The 21,152-nt window shown below is 41.8% G+C and overlaps 1 protein-coding gene across 1 annotated transcript; it reads left to right on the top strand.

Annotated features, from left to right (window-relative positions):
• The first annotated feature begins 182 nt into the window (after positions 1-182).
• Positions 183-19,868, top strand: nos2b (nitric oxide synthase 2b, inducible). Its single transcript, XM_041197577.1, has 26 exons — positions 183-547; positions 1,127-1,178; positions 2,165-2,278; positions 2,656-2,804; positions 3,238-3,400; positions 3,526-3,617; positions 4,503-4,644; positions 5,862-6,001; positions 6,185-6,359; positions 6,784-6,885; positions 7,709-7,903; positions 8,548-8,630; positions 9,002-9,146; positions 9,880-9,984; positions 10,477-10,529; positions 11,496-11,670; positions 12,848-12,980; positions 13,113-13,191; positions 13,296-13,486; positions 13,837-13,994; positions 14,837-15,047; positions 15,515-15,602; positions 15,717-15,838; positions 16,448-16,596; positions 17,654-17,848; positions 18,777-19,868. Exons 1-26 carry the CDS (start codon positions 432-434, stop codon positions 18,825-18,827), a joined length of 3,378 nt encoding a protein of 1,125 aa, XP_041053511.1. The 5' UTR covers positions 183-431; the 3' UTR covers positions 18,828-19,868.
• The last annotated feature ends 1,284 nt before the right edge of the window (positions 19,869-21,152 follow it).

Genomic DNA, 21,152 nt, shown 5'->3' with positions numbered 1-21,152 from the left:
AAATGGGAATGTTCCTGTGACGCCGGCAGTGCGGACGAGAACACATGTTGCAACCAGTGACGTCCTCGTTAAAGCTCCAGCAAGGAAGATAGAAGCAAAAAATGGGGCTTTCCTGAATTTCAATAATTTGGCTTTGCCGTATTTTGCATAAAAGGTGTCACTTTCGGAAGCCTACTGTGTATAAATAAGGCAGATCGGTTGGCGATCGGAGCAGCTGAGACAGTGGCACACTCGCAACCACTACTTTTGCTTGAAAAGTTTTATTTTAAAGTTTAAAAAAAAACTTTACCGAGTTGAAACCGGGTGCAGTTTTCTTTTATTTTAACTTTTTGCTGCAGATTTCGTGTTTTTTTTTTGTTCATCGCTGAGAAAACAAAAGTCTCTTCTGTTCTCCGAGGAAATAAAGACAAGGGAAGAGAAACCTAAGCGAGATGCTGTGTCCATGGAGTTTCCTCCAGAGACCCAGGTACAGGGGCAAATTGGATCCTGGAGCGAGCCCAGCGACGGATCTTAACAACAATGAAAAGGACATCGGCAAAGGAGAGAGGTACAGTCAGGGGCTCAATTTCATGGGGAATTTAACTCCAGCCGAAAAGTGCGTGTGGGTTACGTTCAGATAGCGCCCCCGGGCGCTGCACGACCCTCCTCCGTCCACACTAGTGCAAACTGAGAACAAAAACAAAAATACCTGGAAAAAAAACTCAGTTTCTAAAACAAATGGTTGGAGGGATCGGGAAAATTAACTTTAGCATTTGAATCGGAAATATTTCCGCTTGATCAATTACAGTTTTTTTTAAATTAATCATTTAATAATTGGTCGGCATCAAAAGCGACGTTCAGTGAACAGATATTTAGCGAATTTTTTAAACCTTAGATAAAGCTGAACTTCTAAAACGATTGACAGATTTTGGTTTTAAATCGCAGCTTCTGCAGGTTTTGATGGGGTTATTTTTTCCAATAAAAATAAATCATTCTCAAAATCCCAAAAGGGTGCTCAGAACTGGGAAGAAACAGTAGTTTGGGATAAAAACAAAAAAACTGCGGATACTGGAAATCCAAAACAAAAACAGAATAACCTAGAAAAAGTAGTTTGGGATAATGATTTTCGATCTGATTCTCTCTCCAGCCTCGTCAATGGACACATTCCGAACTTTAAGAGCGTTAATGCAGGCTCTGAGGTGAGTGACAACTCGTTCCTAGTCTGATGCATTTCAACCACCAAAACAAATAGTTCGTTACTAATTAGCGCCCAGTTCGGGCTAACTTCAAATGGACTTAATTGGTATTTACACTTTTTTCTATATCGGATAATTGAAATAATACTTAATAACATTGCAAAGTTCAAATGACTTGAAATAAGAATGAAGATAAGTTTGAAAAATAGACTAAATTTTTAGGTATATCTCTGTAATACTCTTACAGTTTATTGATAGGAAGAAACTCCTATCGGTGACGCTGTTGTACTGTGAGTTAATGGGAGCGAGGAGATTTAATGTTTACACACACAACTGGTCCATATCCCACACTATTACAATCAGGGATTCAGGGTGACGATCGAGGAGGGGCAAGATAATTAGGCCAGAGAAATTGCAATGCAGTCCCCGTTTTAAAAGTTAGGCATTGAGTTTTACAACAAAAACAAAAATACTTGGAAAAACTCAGCAGGTCTGACAGCATCTGCGGAAAGGGATACAGTTTTACAACAGTCTATTTTTGTTACAAACATGAGTGCAGGAATTTATAATGGAAAGTTGACAGCACGTTCGTGCAGGCTCCGTTTTTCCTTCGTGTTTTCGATTCGTATATTTGATTTTATACCGAAAGGAGAAATATTAAGAAGTAAACAGTTCGTTTCTAATTATTTCAACGACAAATGCCCTGTTCTGTTCTTTTTTTAAAAAAAAATCAGACTTGTGGTCGGAAGCTGATTATTTCTACAAACTGAATGATTTTATCTATTGGAAAAGCTCAGCAGGTCTAACAGCATCTGTGGAGAGAAAGACAGAGTTAACTCCGTATGGACTCGAAACGTTATCTCTTTCTCATCACAGATGCTGTCAGACCTGCTGAGTTTTTCCAGCAATTTCTGTTTTTGTTTCAGATTTCCGGCATCCGCGGTATTTTGCTTTTATCTATAATGATTTTATCTATTCTTTGCCAACAGCCACTTCCCGCAAAGGGACCATTGCGTTGTCCTTACGCCCCGAAGTTTGTTAAGCTGATGAATGTGGAAAACGGGGCTATTATGCAGGATACGTTGCATCAAAAAGCAGTCAAGGTAAGATTGTTAAAACCTCCTTCACCGTACAGAGCCGGGAGACTTAGCTGTGATTCCTCCTTCTCAACAAATCCGACATTTGTTCTGAAGAAGTTTAGACAGCGGGGTGGGGTGGGGAATGTGGAAGGGGGTTTTGGGGATGCGGGGGTATCCTGGGCGATAACCTGGCGGAACCCGCCCAATTTTCACTAATTTCAATTGAATTAAAATTGGATGTTTTATATATATATATATATATCTAGATCCATTCCACCTGAAAATGAAAATAGACCTCAATATCCGTTTATGAAGAGAAATGTAGAATAAAAATCTCAATATTTCTAAAAGGCTTTTTTTTCACCCCATTAAAATGATGGATTGATATTACTCCCATTTAGAACATGCCATGTCAGTCTGCAACCTGCAAGGGCTCTCTCATGACTCCAAAAGCGATGACCAGAGAAACTCGAGATCAACCTGTTCCACCAGAGGAAATTCTTCCTCAGGCTATAGATTTCATCAAGCAATATTATGAATCCTTCAAAAGGTAAGGGAAACATTATTGTGAACATACGGGGATAGCAGGTCTTTTAAGTGTTGGCAATTTCTCCTCCTATTTTCTGCAATGACCCTTGGTTGATAGGATTACCAGTTGGAGACCAGTTGCAAGTAGCAGAAATTCCTGTATTGTTACAGTGGACAATATGGCACCGAGTGACAGAGGATTAGGCTCAGTTCCCAAGGATTGTAGAGCCTACACTGGGGGGATAGTTATAATTATGGCAACTTTCATCATATACGTGGAGATTTTAAATTAGGTTGTTAGGTTGACAGGAAGGGCATGTGGTGTAAGATGAAATAGAAATTTGCTGTAGGTTGTTAATAGGATCAAATTATTAGCATTAAATAAATGACCAGGGAGCCAGGATTGGGCCAAGCTTCTGGGTTAACCATATTGATCTTCCTCTTCTCAATCCCAGCCCCAGACCTGAGGAGCATCTGACCCGAATTGAGGAGGTTAGCAAAAGCATCACAGACACGGGCACATATGAGCTGACCTATGAGGAGCTGGTATTCGCGTCAAAGCAAGCCTGGCGTAACGCCCCTCGGTGCATTGGCCGCATCCAGTGGTCCAACCTCCATGTAGGTACCCCTTTCCCTTCTCACTGCCACTCCAAGGCTTTCAACTTTGCTTTGTTTTCTTTCCCCCTTTGGAATGGCAAAGGAACCCCATCCACCTCCCTGTAACTATGTCTGTGTCTCTGCAGGTGTTTGACGCTCGGAAATGCACCACCGCAAAGGAGATGTTCGAGCACATGTGCACCCACATGAAGTATGCAACCAACAATGGAAACTTGAGGTAGGAGTCGGGGTGCACTCACATTAAGATTGCTTAGAACACAAAGTGTTGGCCTTGAAAGGACACTGTGTAAATATTAGTGATTGAACATGACTATTATTATTTATACAGCACCATTTGAAGGCCAGGGCTTTGAACACATCTGCATGCAATTCTTGTGTCTGTTCTCTTAATGAAGGCAACAACCAACAGATTATAAATAGGTTAATTAATGCCTATGGTAAAGGAATGATATTAAATGTTCTGCACCAATATGTGCCAAGTTTAGTACAAGGTTTTGATTTTTTTGCACCTTAGAATGGGAGGAATGAAAAATTAATATAATAATTTACCAACAGTATAAATTGAATTTAAATTCCTTACTCTATTTACAAAGCAAGAATTTTATTGCGGTGTACATTTGTGTGTAAGAGAGAGGAGGAGACACAGGGAAAGGTTGTTTTCATCAATCAGTTTTCTATCAAGTAATCCTTTTAATGTTTACTGATATGTAATGTAAACATGTCATATCTATATGTACTTTCATGAAAATGCAGTTCAGCTTTTCTCCTGCCTACCAACCAAAAACAGTTCTCCAAATCATTTTTTTCTTCAGTACAGTGCCTTTTAATTAAAAGGCTTCATTCAAATTGCGTTCTTTTTTAATTATATGGTTGACCATAGCAAGCTTTTGCATTATGTCAAAAAAAATTGAAACAGACATTACAAGATACTAACACCATTAATCACAATAAATACTTGCATTTAAATAGCACCTTTAACATTCACAGGACATCCCAAAATGCTGTACAGGCAATGCAGGATTGTTAGAATGTAGCCATTGTAATGTAGGAAAAAGTTAATTTATCTTCTGTAACTTACCCACCGAATAACTTTCCTCTGCAGATCTACCATCACTATCTTCCCTCAGAGGACTGATGGGAAACATGACTTCAGAATATGGAATAGCCAGATGGTCCGTTATGCAGGGTATCAGCTGCCTGATGGCTCCATCATTGGAGATCCAGCTGGAGTTGCATTCACACAGGTAAGCCATGAGGCTCACTGCAGGTGCTGCCATTGAGTTCAATGGATGAAGTTATCTCTATATCACTGCAACAGAGTGCTAAGGCTTTAAGAAAGAAGGCTACACTGCTTACAATCAGTTGCTTCCTAAGGAACATAAAGTTATCTTCAACTGTTAGAAATTTGTTCTGATTAATTCTTATCTACAGCAGCAAATCACACACAGCACTAGAAATAATAATCAGTAAGAGTTAACTTAATTCATAAGCAGAGGGAGTCAAACCAAGCATTCACTTTGGCAAATGGGGTGGGAGGGGAACACAAATTAAAAATGAGGATTTAAAAATAAGAAAAGAAGTAAAGCAAAGCTTTTTATGCAAGAAACATTCGAGTTGTGGAATAAGTTTCCAGGAAAGCCCATTGAAATAGATACATAGACAACATGGGACAGTAAGGTACTTTTCTGGCGAGTGACCTGGGTGCAGTAGATGGTTTGAGATGGTAGAGGGAGTTGAGATCTATCAAAAAAAAAGACTGGCTTTTTTTTAGGTCTTTTCCTATTCCTAAATTTCAAATATTGTTATCTACTCTCGAAGAATAAATGCTCTCCAGATCCCCCAGGCAGCTACTTTAAAGAAGGGAATTGAATAAATACTTGAAAGCGAAAATATTGCAGGGCTACAAGCAATGAGCAGGCATGTGGGACTAATCAAATGGTTCTTTCAAAGGGCTGACACAGGCACAATGACCTCCTTCTGTGCTGCATGATTCTATGATTCTTATATTAGTTTCCCAAATATTCTCATTGATAAGGATTTCCCCGCAGAATGCCCCACAATCCCTGTTTCTCCTGTAATGCAGCAAAGGTGACATGTTTAAGCACTACTGAACTGTCTGCTTTTTGTTGTTAGTTGCATTGTGATCACTTTGTTCTCAGATTTATTACATAGGAACAAGAGCAGGTCATTCAGCCCTTCAATCCACTATTCAATTAGTTTGTGGTTGATCTGTAACTCAACTCCTTTCATTGATCTTTGTCCTTTATTCCTTGCTAACCAAACTGTACAATTTCTCTCTCTGTCTCCACTACCCATTTTGGTCAAGTGCCTTAAAGAAAGAATGATCACCAGTAGACCTGATATAAAATGTGAATATTATGTGGCTACATCCTACTGTTCTTTGTAGCCTACTGTAAAATGTTGCATTGTATTAACAGGGTTGTACCTGTCTTATTTTCAGGTGTGCATTGACCTTGGCTGGACACCCCGCTTTGGACGCTTTGATGTGCTTCCATTAATCATTCAGGCCAATGGTCAGGATCCAGAAGTATTTGAATATCCACCAGAGCTTATTCTCGAAGTAGAAATTGAGCATCCAAAGTAAGTTCAAACTTCAAATGCCCAATCACTTATGTGTAACATGGTCTCAAATGCACAATTCCAACCTACCTGCCGTATATCTATCTGCCTGCAGACCAGGAGACTAAAGACCATTACAAAAACTGGTTTTATATGCTGGAATGCAATGACCCACATAACTAATAGACCTGCTTGTACTTGCAGGTTTGACTGGTTCAAAGAATTAGGTCTCAGATGGTATGCCCTGCCTGCTGTTGCTAACATGCTACTGGAAGTTGGAGGCCTGGAGTTTCCTGGATGCCCCTTCAATGGCTGGTACATGAGCTCTGAGATTGGTGTTCGAGACTTCTGTGACGTTCAGCGATACAATGTGCTAGAGGTACAGCCAATTTGCACTGATGCGTTAGCTACATAAGAACATTCTCTGATAGTCAACCTAGAGGGGGACTTTTTCTGGTTAAATCTCCGTAAACTGCATTAATGATAAAGAAACCTGGAATGAAACAGTTAAGAAACAATTTACTATCATTGAGTGCTTTCCCCCCATGCCCCCACTATGATCTCGCTAAAATCAAGATTGTGCATTGAAGGGAACACTACAGATTATGAACTGAGACCCCCTAACAGTTATCAGTGCGCCAAGACAGAGTGGCACAGCTGTTAAAATAAATTAACAAATATGATTTTTTTCTCTCATTGGTTAAGTGATCAATATTAAAAGTAGAAGTAGAAACTTCCAGAGTTTTCCTCTAATTTTTAAGTTTGGTTGAAATTAATTCATTGTTCATTTTTTTGTAACCCAGGAAGTGGGGAAGAAAATGGGATTAGAAACAAATAATCTGGCGTCTCTGTGGAAAGACCAAGTATTGGTGGAGATCAACATTGCTGTATTGCACAGTTACCAGGTGAGGGAAACAACTTGATGCTGAGCTTCAAGACATTATTCTTTAAAAATAGCATCACACAGTCATTTTGGACACAAGCAAACTTATTACATTCAGAAGACAATCCCAGACCATCATCCTGTTAAATAAATGATTCAATAACCTATTAGAAGATTTAGGAGGATATTCATCACTATTTAGCAAAGCTATTAGTGTGAAGAGGATCATGAGCACTTCAAGAACAAACTTGCAATGAGATTTCTCTTTCACTTAGGCTGAGCCAGTAGCAAAACTGACGCAAAAGTAGAATTCTGACCACTTCAGTTAGGATACACTCCACTGTTTTCTCCTGATTGGAGATCCAGATTCACAAAACTTTGGAATTCTGCACTGGAATTCCCCATTAGCTCTTCTGATAGAAGATAACAGAGGAGCCCATGAAAATTGGGAAAATTAATCACATAATGTCACTTGATATCATAGACATTTGTGAGTGGAGGAAGAGTTCACGATCCCTTGTAAAAACTCTTCCTAGGGAAGCAACTGAATTGCTACCCTCCCGGTCACCCTGTAAACCCCAAACCCAGGAAATTTAACATTTGCCCTCGGAGGTGATGTTTTATATCTTGGAAGCAGACATTTAAAGTTCAATTTCCCCAAAGCACTATTGATAAAATAACACATGGTAGCTCTTCACTGTTCTTAAAGGTAGTTCCCAAGATTTGGGATCATTACCACCAACACAGCCTGTAGGTTTGTCCACATGACATCAGATTTTCCGTCCTTTCATATAAGTTCCCACAGCCTCGAGCTTTGATTACATTATGTAATTTTCTTGTTGTAGAAAAAGAATGTGACAATTATGGACCACCACACTGCCGCAGAGTCCTTCATGAAGCACATGGAGAACGAGTTCCGGCTGAGAGGAGGCTGCCCTGGGGACTGGGTCTGGCTTGTCCCACCAATCTCTGGAAGCATCACACGAGTGTTCCATCAGGAGATATTGAACTACATCCTCAGCCCTTTCTTTTATTACCAGGTAATTGCCTCCATGTAATAAAGTTCAAAGCTCAATGACCCAGTTGTTAAGTGTTGGTAAATGGCTTTGTCAAATAGAGCCAAGAAGATCATGAATTTCCCAAGTTCCTGACCTGAGATAGCTGATCTTAGTTGTAGTGTCAGTAGGAGTGCTACCTAGTTGTTCTTTAGGGTACCTTTAGGGTAAGGAGGAAAATACCCTAGTACCTTTAGGGTAAGGAGGAAAATAATAAGCCATGATTCCCACTCTCAGTCACCACTCCTGCCAGAAATTGGATGTCATTGCACATTGGATCAGGGATTAGAGCACTGTTGTGCATTAATCCAACGTTGTCACACAGACTGCCAAGAACGAATCCAATCTCTACCCCAGGGGGCTGCAGATGCTTAGGTGTTGTGTATATTTAAGACTAAGATTGTTGTATTTTTGGACACAAAGGGAATTAAGGGATATAGGAGTGGAGTGCGAAAGTGCAGTTGATGTAGAAAATCAGCTATGGTCCTACTGACTATTGGTGCAAGTTTGAGGGGCTCCTTTTGCTCCTTGTCCACCATCTGCAAGTTGTTCTGAAACTGAAAGGGAACATTGTTCAGCACTGAGTCAATAATGTAATGTAACCTCCTATCAATGTTCTGTGATCACAGGTTGATGCTTGGAAAACACACATCTGGCACGATGAAAGCCGGAGACCGAAGAAGAATGAGATCAAATTCAAACATTTAGCGTTGTAAGTGTGTCAAAATCATTAGTTCTTCTTAAAATTAATTTTCCTTTCCCTGGCTTTTCCTTGCTCACACTGTGTTCCAATCAAAGCACCCTGCAGAGTATTTCACTCTAACTTATTTATTCCTAGGACCTCAAGACTTGCCTCTCTATGTTCTTCTCTCCTCTCCGTTAGTCTTTTCTTCCTCCTATAGGCTACAGGCCTCTAAAATTCAATGTTGCTTCAAAACCTCTTTTACTCTTTTCAGCTTTGGTATTGTCTTCACAGACCTTTTAAATGTAGAACAAATATACAAGCTTGTACCAGAGCTAGATCAGCTCATTTAGAGACATGAACTGATTGAGAAATATTAAATCCTGTTGCTTTTCTTCCAGGGCAACATTATTCAGCTCTGTTCTGATGCGGAAGACCATGGCCAAAAGAACAAAGGCAACGATTCTGTACGCCACAGAAACAGGAAAGTCAGAAACCTTTGCCAAAAAGCTGCGCACATTGTTCAACGGTGCCTTCAATTGCAAGGTAAATCAAAGGAAGAAAAACAGGTTTACGTTTTTATAGTGCATTTCACGATGTCACCTGTAAACACTGGCACTTTACAGCCAGTGAATTATTTTTAAAGCAAGGTCACTTTTGTGTCGGAATGTAGGAATAGCAGTAGTCAATGTACGCACATGGTATTCCTGTAGAACCTTGGCAGTTCACCTCAGCTCCCAACACTTCTTGCTGTTACATCAAAGTCATTTTGGGAATTCCTAAAACTGAGTTTTACTTCAGGTTATTGGGGGTGGGCAGGAATGTGGGGTTGAGGTTACATTCAGATCAGCCATGATCTTATTGAATGGCCAAGCAGGCTCGAGGGGCCGAATGGCCTACTCCTGCTCTTAGTTAATATGTTCATAATGCACCCATAATTCACCAGTGATTGGCAAGGCCCATAAAGATGCCTGTTGTGGGGAATGGAAATGCTCTTCTGAGACTGTGATGAGGTAGAATTGAGGGAATTTAATCCTGTCCGAGCTATACCTGACCTGCTGTTGGGCAGCAAATATAGGAAAGTAGTCCTTCCCTAGTTCACACTTTGTTGAGGCACTATTAGCTTCAATCACGTTGCTCTTATATGTCTACATATATGCTTGACCTCTTTTAATACATTTCATAATAAGGGACTTTAAAGGTCAGATTCAATTTAAAGTCATCCTTTTCATCCATCATGACCCTAATATTGTTTGGGTGTGATGTTCTTCACTAACAGATTGTCTGCATGGATGATTATGATCTGAATGACCTGAATATGGAGTCGCTGGTCTTGGTGGTGACAAGTACCTTTGGAAATGGAGATTCACCTGGAAATGGAGAGGTAAGCAGTGTGTTACTGGGAGAATAGACCAATCTCTTCGCGATTCCCAGCACGAGAGAAGAAGGTTTAGTTAGATCGAGTCAAATTAGTTCATGGGCTTTGGAATAAACAACATGCATCAGAATCAAGGTCCTCAGGCTAAGAGTCTGGTGGTTTTGTGACAGTCGTTAAAATATCAGGAGAATTGAGCAGACAGGTATGCCCAAGGTTGAATGGATGGGTCAGAAATTGTGCGACAGGGATTATTTGGAGAATTCTTTGTGAATAGCATGAAGAACACAGTGAAGGAGAGGCAGGAAAGATCAGTGAAGTCTTTGGCACCACAAAACATACAACAGGGAAAGTGCCTGAAATAGGATTTCATGTCAAATTGGAAGTGAACAGCGGTAACGAAACTCCTGGGGGAATGTTATAAATTCTCTTTTTTTAAAAAAATATTTGTTAATGGTGCAGAATCTATTTTTCTATTAAAAATATCTATTTTTGTTACAGGTGTTTAAGAAATCTTTGTTTACCAAGAAGCCATTGAAATCATATAAATTCAGGTAAGCACAGTGTTGTATGTTCAGTTTTGCAGCTCTATTTACTACATGTATCAGCTTGGTTTGGTAACTGGCACTCTCAATGTTAAATCAGAAGATCTCATACACAATCTGGCTAATGCTTCAGTGCAGTACAGCACGAGAGTTTCTCCTGTGTCCTGGCCAACACTTATCTCTTAACCAACATTTGCTCACATATTTAATTGCCGTTCCAGGGACATTGCTTTATAGCAAATTGAATGTTGCATTTCCTACATAACAGCTGTGACCACCCATCAAAAAGGAATCCATTGGCTAGTGAAACATTTACAGTTGCTGTGAGGCCCTTTGAGAGGCGCTATATAAACGCACATTCACTCTTTCAAGAAAGAGAGTGCCATCAATTAAGAGAAAATCAGGAATTCTTTTTGACCTTAGTGTGCCAGTTTATATCAAAGAGTAACACTAAAACATATATGACTCCACAATTCGAAGTTCGCACAGCATTAAATTACAGTTCATCTGCTCCTAATTATGCCAGAATTTGTTGTAATGCATTGTTAAAAGGAGTTCAGGATAAGTGGCCCCACAGCATTAGTCATTACTGGTTCATTAGTGTACCCGCGATCTCCATAATTATGAGATGTAAGCATCTGCCCACGATTTCCTCGTATGGTAGGTTAGGATTGTCTGCTATGTACTTGCTAGAGTCCATCAGGATGGATAAAGAAAAGAGCAGGCAAGACAGTCCTGCTGTAGCATAGTCACATCAAGAGCAGCACACAAGTGTATATAATGCATATATTTATTGTACATAAATAAATAGACAATAACCTGGGAGCACAGGTGATTCAGTTGGGATGTGTGGCATGCCACTAGGGGATGGCAAAGGAGGCCTACAATTTATAACATGGGCAGCTTTACATTTAAAAAAAAACCTGCTTTTTCTAAACTGAAAGTTGATTTGGCTTATGCAATTTTGTTTTGCAGTTATGCCATCTTTGGACTTGGCTCCCGCATGTACCCACAATTCTGCGCTTTCGCCCATACACTCGATAAGAAGCTGGAACAGCTCGGGGCAACTCGGTTGTCCGAAACAGGAGAAGGAGATGAGCTTGGTGGACAGGAAGAATCCTTTGTAGACTGGGCTATCACCACTTTCAAGGTGGGTTGCCCTTGGGTTTGGCAAAGTGACTACTTAGTTTCAAGAAAACTTTCTGGCTAACTTCAGCTAACTTGGGATGAGGTGGCGTGGGGAAGGTATGTCTGCACGGCAAATAGTGCAAGTACCAAGTTTCCCTGCTTCTTCATTGCGAGTGAATGTAGACAGAGGGTGGGACAGGCTAATTGACACAATTGTCTTGGAAAGGAGAAAATAATTGGAAAACAGTTTAATGCATCTTAAGGCACTTGAGAGCCTCTTTCATTGAAAATTTTGATTAGGTGACCACCATTAAGTCTTCTCTCACTCTTGTTATTTGCCCCTTTCCTTCTTTGAAATCTTCCAAAAGCTGAGAATGAAGAGCAACAGGCTTTTTTTTATAATAAAAACAGAAAATACTGGAAAAGCTCAGCAGGTCTGGCAGCATCTGTGGAGAGCGAAACAGAGTTAACATATGACTATTCTTCAGAGGTCAGTTCCTATGCCTGGAATCAATACCTTTAGAAGAGGTCAAGTATGATCTGGGGTGACTATCAATGTGGGTTTATTATTATATCCAACTTTCGGGATGTCAGCATCCCTGCAAAGCTTGACATTTATTGTCCATCCCTAGTCACCCCAAAAAGGCAATGGGTTGCAGCTTGATAAAACAGAGAAACTTGCTAAGCCCATTCAGAGAGCAGTCAAGAGTCCGCCACATTAGTGTGGGACTGGCATCACTTACAGGCCAGACTAGATAAGGTCAGCAGTTTTCCTTCCACAAAGGCATTACAGAATCAGTCACATTCTTTAAGGCAATCTGACAGTTTCATGGCCACTTTTACTGATTTTTGGTAACTGAATACAGATTGTCCAACGGCCTTGGTAGGGATTTGAACTCACATTCTCTCGAGTACAAATCCAGTGATATCGCCACTACATTTAGCATAGTTCTTCCCTCCTTTGCTTCCTAGGTCGCACCTGGCCTCCTGTTAAGTGTCACTGTAAACAGGAAGTGTGACATAGCCATTACTACAAACTTACATTCCGCCCACTTTGTGACATGGTGCTCTTGGTGATCGCTCCTCTGCTTTGTTCACAGACTCTGATATCAATCGTGCCTTTGAAGACCACTGGTCAAAAGTATTGCAATTTGTGCAGCTTTTAAAAATGGTTTCCTTCTATCTGCTTCTTTAAACAGAAAGCCTGCAAAGACTTCAATGTGCGAGGGAAGGTGGAGCTGGGTCAGTTCAAGACAGCAACCAAAAGTGATGTGTGGGACCCCAGCAGATACAGGTTCGCGACTGACACCAGGCCGCTGGACTTGTGTGCAGGTACCCATTCATTTACAGACTTTGAATTGAAGTCATCACCCATCCAACATTACATTGTTTAGATTTTTCTTCAACTAAAACATGACCATTCTATAGACAAATTGATAATAATTGATTTTCTTATTCTCTCAGCTCTCTCGAAGATGCAAGGAAAGAAAATTCTGCCGATGACGTTCAGGTTGAAAAAGAATCTGCAGAGCCCGAAATCCAGGTACGCTGGCCCATTAATTTTTTTATAAAAGAGCGAAATGATCAATTACAACTCTTTTCACACCCTTCATGATCACATACTTACCTGGATCTCTCTAATCACAGTCGCTCCACCATCCTTGTCGAGCTGTCCTGCAGGGACTCCAAGGAACTCCAGTATCTGCCCGGGGAGCACGTTGGAGTTTTCCCTCAGAATCAGGAGGCCCTCGTCAACGCGCTGATCAAGAGGCTCAAAGGGACGCCAAGTTCTCATCACTGCGTCCAAGTGGAGGTTAACAACGGCAATAGCGTGAGAGGTAAGTAGAGCTCTGCAAGTGTTTGCATTCTCTTGCTAGTGGATTAAACAGATACAATTAAAAGATCCCAATGCATGCCTCTGTCCTAGACATTACACAGTGTAATCCTCATCTTTGGTCACAAGGCTAGGTTAAATTTGGACTCTGGGTCTCCTAAAGTTGTTGAGATGAGCACTAGTAACCCCCCCAGCACCCCCAACCCCTCATCTACATGGCATTTGGCATTTTGGTCCCTTTGCTCTTTCAGTTATTGAAATTCTCATACAATTCTGAAATAAGAGGAGATTTCAAATCTATTTCTGTCCTGGGTGTTTTAGGCTAATTGACAGGATGTTCTTTGCTCTCCGCAGACTGGAAGGTGGATGAGCGAATACCAGCTTGCAGTCTCTCGCAGGCTTTTACTCATTTTCTGGACATCACCACCCCACCCAGTCAACACCTCCTGAAGAAGTTTGCCCAGCTGGCGTCGGATGAATCGGAGAAGAATCGACTGCTGGAACTAGGCCAGGTGAGCGTCCACCTTGTTGTTACCTGCCTCGTACACACCAGTCAGTTTAAATTGGGCACAGGCAAACAGATTGTAGATCGGCCGCCCTGTCATACATCCTAGCTCACAAGCATTGAAATTACTTTCGAAGTGCAGTCATTGCCAGGAGACACAATAGCAAGTTTGAGCACAGCAAGGCCCCACACGCAGCAGTAAGACAAATGGTCAAGTGTAGGTCAGACCGGGTAAGCTGTAGCAGGATCCCTTCTCTGAAAGACGTGAGTGAACGAGTCAGGGTTTCTATGACAAGTTTTGTTGTCTTTGGGAGCATTTTTAATCTAACTCACACATTGAGGAACTGACAGAATTGGGTACAATGCTGGTGTTACACTCTTCGTAGTGGGTGAGGGGCAGAGGGGGGAGGTGGTTGTGAAACCAGCATCAATCCTCCTGGATTCCTGCCTGGCAAGTCCAGTTAAAATTGACCACAATTGTTCCTGGTTCCGATCCACAAATCGTCAAGTTTGTTGAATTCAGTTTCACATTTTGCCTATAGTGAGGTCTGAAACCTACAGAATTAGAATTGTATTTGGAGGGAGTATAATTGAGGGAGAAGGCAAGGACAGATGGGTGAATAGATCATGCATCAGTAAAGAAGGAACAGGCTAGTTGGGCCTAATGAGCCCAAGTGAGGTAAAATTTTCTGGAACATATTTTGCCTGTGGGTATACTCTACAGAGTCTGAACTTTGTGAAGGCAGCAGCTAAAGATTCACTATATACTAATAGTGCAGGTAATTATTTTATATCAGGCTATGCTTTAAACCATTTAATATTTAATCCTGCTTTGTTGTCCCTCTACAGAATTCCCAGGAGTATGAGAAGTGGAAATCTTTCCACAGCCCCACCATCCTGGAAGTCCTGGAGGAATTTCAGTCCATCCAATGCCCTGCTCTGTTCCTCCTCACCCAGCTAATGCTGCTGAAGCCCAGATATTACTCCATCAGTTCGTCCTTAGATATGAATCCGGGAGAAATCCAACTGACGATTGCAGTGGTGAACTACAAGACGAGAGGTAAAGAGAGTCAGATGTCACGTGGTCGGTCTGCTCATCGGGAGGTGGGTGGAGGGGGTTCAGGATGTATCTTTACATTAGTTTGGAACTACTGTTCAAATCTTAAGAGTCGAGTTTCCACCCAGGAGACCTCTGGAGAGGCACAAATTTGATTCAGGGGAACGGCAATGTATAGAACAATTTCCTCCTCCTCGAGGAACATGGAGAAACAGCACTGCCTTTCGGGCATTTGAACTCCACATATGAAGAAGCTCTTTCACTCATTCTAAGCGAATCAGACCTAACTTCATTTAAATGTGAGAGTAAGCCAATGCATTGGTTATCAGGGGTCACGACATAATGTAAGACACACAAAGGTTTCAAGGACCTATGCTGCTGTATCAGCATTTCTGACTTATTTTGAATAGGTTATGGGCACACGTTGCTGAAATGTGCCAACAGGAACTGATATTTTTCTTTGTATTTAGATGACCAAGGCCCCATACATCATGGCGTCTGCAGTACCTGGTTCAACACAATGGAAGCAGGAGAACTGGTTCCATGTTATGTGCGCAGGTAGGTCACCTGGATCCCCTTTCAAATTAAGCCTTGCATACTCACAAACTGCAACAAACACGCCAGCACCAGAATGGCTCAAAACTAATCACCAATTTCACGTCTCAATTCCAGCACTGCAGGATTCCATCTTCCAAAGAACCAATCGAAACCCTGCATACTGGTTGGTCCAGGAACAGGAATTGCTCCATATAGAAGCTTCTGGCAACAGCGGCAGCATGACATTGAGAAACGAGGTAAGTTCGAACTCCTGGTATTCCTTCCTCAGTTCCCTGCTTATAATGGTCTGCACCAATCGACATGTGGTAGAGTGCTGCTGAGGTCTGACCCCACTACCCAGTCACATTTACCAACTGCATTAACACAGCAAGAGCAAGTGGTTGATGTTACCTCACTCAGGACAGGTTGTGAGTTGTGTCTGGTGAACAGATAATGATGCATCATAGTCCTGTCTTAAAAAAATTGGAAGAATTGCATAAACGTTTGAAGAAAATAGCTATGAAAGGGAAAAGGATGGGGGAATGAGAGGAAGCAACACTACACAGGCTAGTGCAATGCTGTGCTAATTCCCAGACTTCTGATAACTGTTTTATTAGCATCTAATACTCCCCATATCCTGTGAGGCAACCATTAAGGAATTACTGCTCAAGATCTCACTACCATCTCAGTCTGGCCCATTCACACCATTCCAACAGTAACAATAATCGTGGCCAATTCTCATTCCCCTCAGTGATCTGTCAGATGTTTAAACTGCCTCCACATGCCTCACATTCTCATGTTGTTGTCAATATGCTCGATACTGGATTTCCATTCAATTTGCGTGTTCGTTTTTGTGACATTTATAGGAGTCAGACCCGGTCCCATGACTTTGGTGTTTGGCTGTCGGAACTCAGAAATGGATCATATTTACAAAGAAGAAACACTCGCACTTAAAGGCAAAGGCATTCTGAACGGTGTTTACACAGCCTACTCCAGAGAGCCAGGCAAGAAAAAGGTAATTTAAACCACTTATCAGTCAATAGCGCAACTATGTTTTACTTATTTACCGTTTAAAAATAAGGCAGGGATGAGGAGAATTTTTTTCTCCGAGGGTCGTGAGTCTGTGGAACTCTCTTTCTCAAAAAGGGGGTGGAAGTAGAGTCTTTGAATATTTTTAAGGCAGAGCTAGAAAGATTTTTGATTAACACGGGGGGTGAAAGGATATCGGGGGGTAGGCAGGAATGTGGGGTTGAGATTACAATCAAATCAGCCATGATATTATTGAATGGCGGAGAAGGCTCGAGGGGCCAAGTGGCCTACTCCTGCTCCTAATTCGTATGTTCATGTTTTTATACCACTGGGGGCTCCCCAGCAATTCTGTGCACAATGTGGTGCATTACTGAGCCATACTGACCTGCTCGGACCCAATTAGCTAACCTACTTGGCTGAGGTACTGGGCAGGGGGATATCTAATGCCATACCCCAGGAATGATCAGTCCCTTTGCAAGTGGGGATAAGGTTCTTTTTAACCTCAAAATATTTTAACACCGGCATTATAAAAAAGGAGCAGGAGAATTCTCCCAGTTTCCTAGTCCAACATTTATCCTTCAACCAGAACCTTCACAAACAAATTCATTGATTATTCGTCTTATAGCTAAGTGTGGAATCTTGCTGTGCCCAAATTGGCTACCTCACTTGCCTACAAGACAATAATGGCTGCACATCAAAAGCAGAGTACTTAGGGACATCATGATATCTCTGGAATTCTCTACCACAACAGGTTGTGGATGCTCAGTTGTTGCGTATATTCAAGACTGAGATCGATAGATTTTGGACACTAAAGAAATCAAACGATAGGAAGGGAAAGTGGAGTTGAAGTAAAAGATCAGCCAATGATCTTATTGAATGGCAGAGCAGGTTTGAGGAACTATGCGGCCCACTGCTGCTTCTATTTCTTATGCTCTGAGGGGGGATGAGCAAGGCACTATGTAAATACATGGTCTTATTTTCACTGCACTTTAAAGCTAGGTTGATGTATCCTTATATTCCCATGTCTGCTTCCATCCCACCAGACTTACGTACAAGATATTCTTCGGGAACAACTGGCGTCTGAAGTCTACAATATGTTGCATGAAGGGAATGGGCACATCTACATCTGTGGTGAAATCAAGATGGCACAAGATGTCACTGACACCCTAAAAGGCATCATCGCTAAGCAAGGTGGCATGAGTGTTGAGGATGCCGAAGAGTTCCTCACAATGCTGAAGGTAGGTCTGAGACAAGAAATCTCTCCTGAATAGATCCAGCAACTGTTCTCCTATGCATTGTCCGCCCACATATTCTATACCATTACTTCGGGCAGAAACTTTGGTTTGGCTGACGGGTGCGCGACAAACCCATTCGAGCGTGAAATGACATGCGATGACGCCAGCCGAGTGTGCCAACGTCAAAGCGCAGTCGCACAATAGTTCAGTCAGTGGGCACGTGCCAGTCAGCAGCATGCCCGCCGACAATTAAAAGGCCAGTTAGGGCTTTAATCAATTAATTAATTAGGGCCTTAATCAAACAATCAACTTACATTTTTCGCTGCCCGTCCAACCGAATGGCTGGGGTGGGCAGGCAAAAAGGCCAAGCGGCCTTTGCACATTTTTGGAAACCTCATCCACGGGTGGGATGAGGTTTCCAAAAGCAAATAAAAATAAAAGTTTTTAAACTTAATTAATTTAAAATTCTGCCCGTACAGTAAGAGTCCAAGAAGCTTTTTCAGTTCGGTCAATCTTGTGTCTGATGGAAACCCACTACCATCTTAACCCCTGTAAATTGAGCGACTGAGAAATGCACACAGGTAGAATTTGTCTTTGCCTGACTGGGGCACACATGCCCCACTCACCAAGGTCCAGGAAGCTTATATGGACAGGAAAGCTTTGAGATCCCTAAGTAATAGGAGCAGGAATCAATAAATGAAAATAAGACCTTCTCATGGACTTCATTGCACTTGTTACAAGGATGAACTGGGGGTTCAAACGTTTGTAAAGTACTCTTACAGAACAGGATGTGATGCAAGTCATTCACTCTCACTCGTGTTCCCTATACATTTTTTTTTAAATCACATTTCTTCGCAACATCATTATATTTTATAGTCCAATATTGTCTCTTTTTTTTTGTATTAACTCCAATCTCTCCTTTACTTAACAGAACCAGAAGCGATATCATGAAGACATCTTCGGAGCAACGTTTCAGAAATAATGGTGTTTCCTGATGACAGGATCAAATGGCACCAAAGAGACAATTGTGCCAACAGATATTAAGAATGACAGAAACATTTCATTAACAAGGCTTGAATGCTGCTCTGCTTTCACCATGTATCTGCTGGCCAACATATGGACCAAAATGGACAAACTTTTTATTGTATAGCATTCAATTTCATACTCGCTTTTATAAACACAAGTGGAAATCCAAAGAGTTTAAGAAGAAGTTTTTCTTTACATTTCAGTGAAGTCTGCAGCATTAGCTTTTGTTTTTTCCTTTTTGTGTGCAGTTATTAATTTTGGGATAAATTCAGTAAATCTGTATTCTTGCAGAAGATTAATTATGACTTAATTGTGTCAGAAACTGGTTTGTGCAGGGAAGCATGACATCATTGGAGTGCGTCAATCAGTAATGTCAGCCATTTTGAGCACCAATATTAATAATGTGCAATACCCGCAGCCCATGATGGAATCACGACAACTGGGTCCATTTTTCACTCCTCGCAATTTACCCTCAAACAAGAGAAAAAAAAAATCTGCCTTTCTAGCCAGAAATAAATTATTTCCTGGTGCTCTTTGGTACTTACATTGACGTTTCAAAATGGGAAATGAAGCTTCCAGTGATGGTTGCAAATGTGCTTGAGGGTGATAAGGATGGTGATTTGATTCAAGCAAATATAACAAACAGATGTGTCTTCACATTGATATCCCAACATCTGTGCCTTAAACAATATCACAGCAAAACTTAAGGGCATAAAGTTAGGCTCACGAATCAATGTTAAGCCAGTGGAAGGCAGGTTAGTCTGATAATTATTTACAACGGCCAGGACATTGCAAGAAACGGCTGGTAAAGTCAAGATTCACCGTGCACTTTAATAAAAGAATACAGTCTGGTTAAGAGTGCAATAGCCAGTATCGACTGACAAGATTGAGACTGGTAAAGATTTAGAGTGTGTGTGAGTGGCAGCTGGCTGCTATCTGTGTAAGTAGCATATGATAAATTATGAATTTTAATAAAATTGTATGATTTGTAACTTTTGATTTGTGTTTCTGTCAATGCTTTGTTAAACCAGTCTGGTGTCCCTCACCTGCACTATATCATCAGGCCAAGCTTTTCCTGGGAGGGAGAGGAAGGGGAAGGGGAACTCCTCCTGAGATTTTGGTCATGAAGACATAAGTCAATGCCATCAAAAACGGAGATCATCAGGTTGAGTCAGACATGTCTCACTCTTCTCTCTTAAGTCAGAAGGTTGTGGGTTGAAGTCCTCCACAGAGTCCCAGGCATCTAATTTGAACTGATGTGCACAGAGGGAGTGCTGCATGTTGGAGGTGCCATCTTTCAGATGAGACTTTTAAGACCTCTACCCTCATCAGGTGGATGTGAAAGATCCCATTTCATTATTTCGAAGAGGAGCAGGGGAGTTCTCCCCGGTGTCCTGGTCAACACTTAACTCTGAACCAAAATGATCAAGATAGATTATTTGGTCAGTATCTCAGTCCTGCTTGTGAGATCTAGCTGTGCAAATCATTGGCTGTTATATTTCCTACAATGCAACAGTGACCACACCTCAAAAGTACTTAACTGGCTGTGAAGTGTTTTGGGATATTCTGAGGTTTTGAAAGGTGCTGTATAAATGCATTTTCCCTGTTACAATGTCCTATTACTACAGCAACTGTGCTCAAAACATGCAGTGTTTTGAGATGGGTTGTGCCGCAGTGAGCTATAATCACTTGCTACTCTGTGCACCAACGTCAGCATCAAGTGCTGCTTGGGTGCAGTGTGGGTTAGATGAAGAATAAAGTTCCCTCTAATTTTCCGACTATAGGCCTTAAAACCCAGCCTCAGCACAGCACTCCCTATAACACCACCAGGGCTTGGGTTTCACACTTGGCACATGGGCCAAGTCAGCGGGCCCAGGAACGGGCACAAAACGCACTTCCACCCGCGATCGGCCCCCGAACACAATTCCACGCCGGCCAATGGACAGGCAGCGAGCGTGAAACGCGCTGAGAGAGCCTCAGCGCTGCCGAAGGGGGGGGGGGGGGGGGGGCGCCCACAAGAGTGGGGGTGCGGGGGTGGGCACTTCGGGCGAGCTCCCCGAAGGCAGGCAGCTGCTGTGGAGCTGCCTCGGGGAGCTGCAGACCTGGGCAGGTTAAAAGGCAAGAAGAAAATGCACCAAAGTGCGTCTGTGCAGCACATTCAAGCACCTGACAGCGGAACTCAAAAGAAACATCGGTCCCCAGATATCGTTTTTTTTATATTATATTTCACCCCGGCCGTTTCATCCCGCTCTTGGATGAGGCTCCGTTAAAAAACGGGCTG

The sequence above is a fragment of the Carcharodon carcharias genome, chromosome 10 (genome assembly GCF_017639515.1).
Source record: "Carcharodon carcharias isolate sCarCar2 chromosome 10, sCarCar2.pri, whole genome shotgun sequence".
Lineage (NCBI taxonomy): Eukaryota > Metazoa > Chordata > Chondrichthyes > Lamniformes > Lamnidae > Carcharodon > Carcharodon carcharias.
Note: the sequence above shows the minus strand (reverse complement) of the source record. Positions and strands in the feature narration are given on the sequence as shown.

Excerpts from the sequence above, each read along its gene's own strand:
- nos2b (XM_041197577.1), top strand. The coding sequence starts at position 432 with ATGCTGTGTCCATGGAGTTTCCTCCAGAGACCCAGGTACAGGGGCAAA. Across the intron at positions 7,904-8,547 it reads GCCCTTTCTTTTATTACCAG|GTTGATGCTTGGAAAACACA; the intron begins GTAATTGCCTCC and ends CTGTGATCACAG. Across the intron at positions 15,603-15,716 it reads GTTCCATGTTATGTGCGCAG|CACTGCAGGATTCCATCTTC; the intron begins GTAGGTCACCTG and ends TCTCAATTCCAG.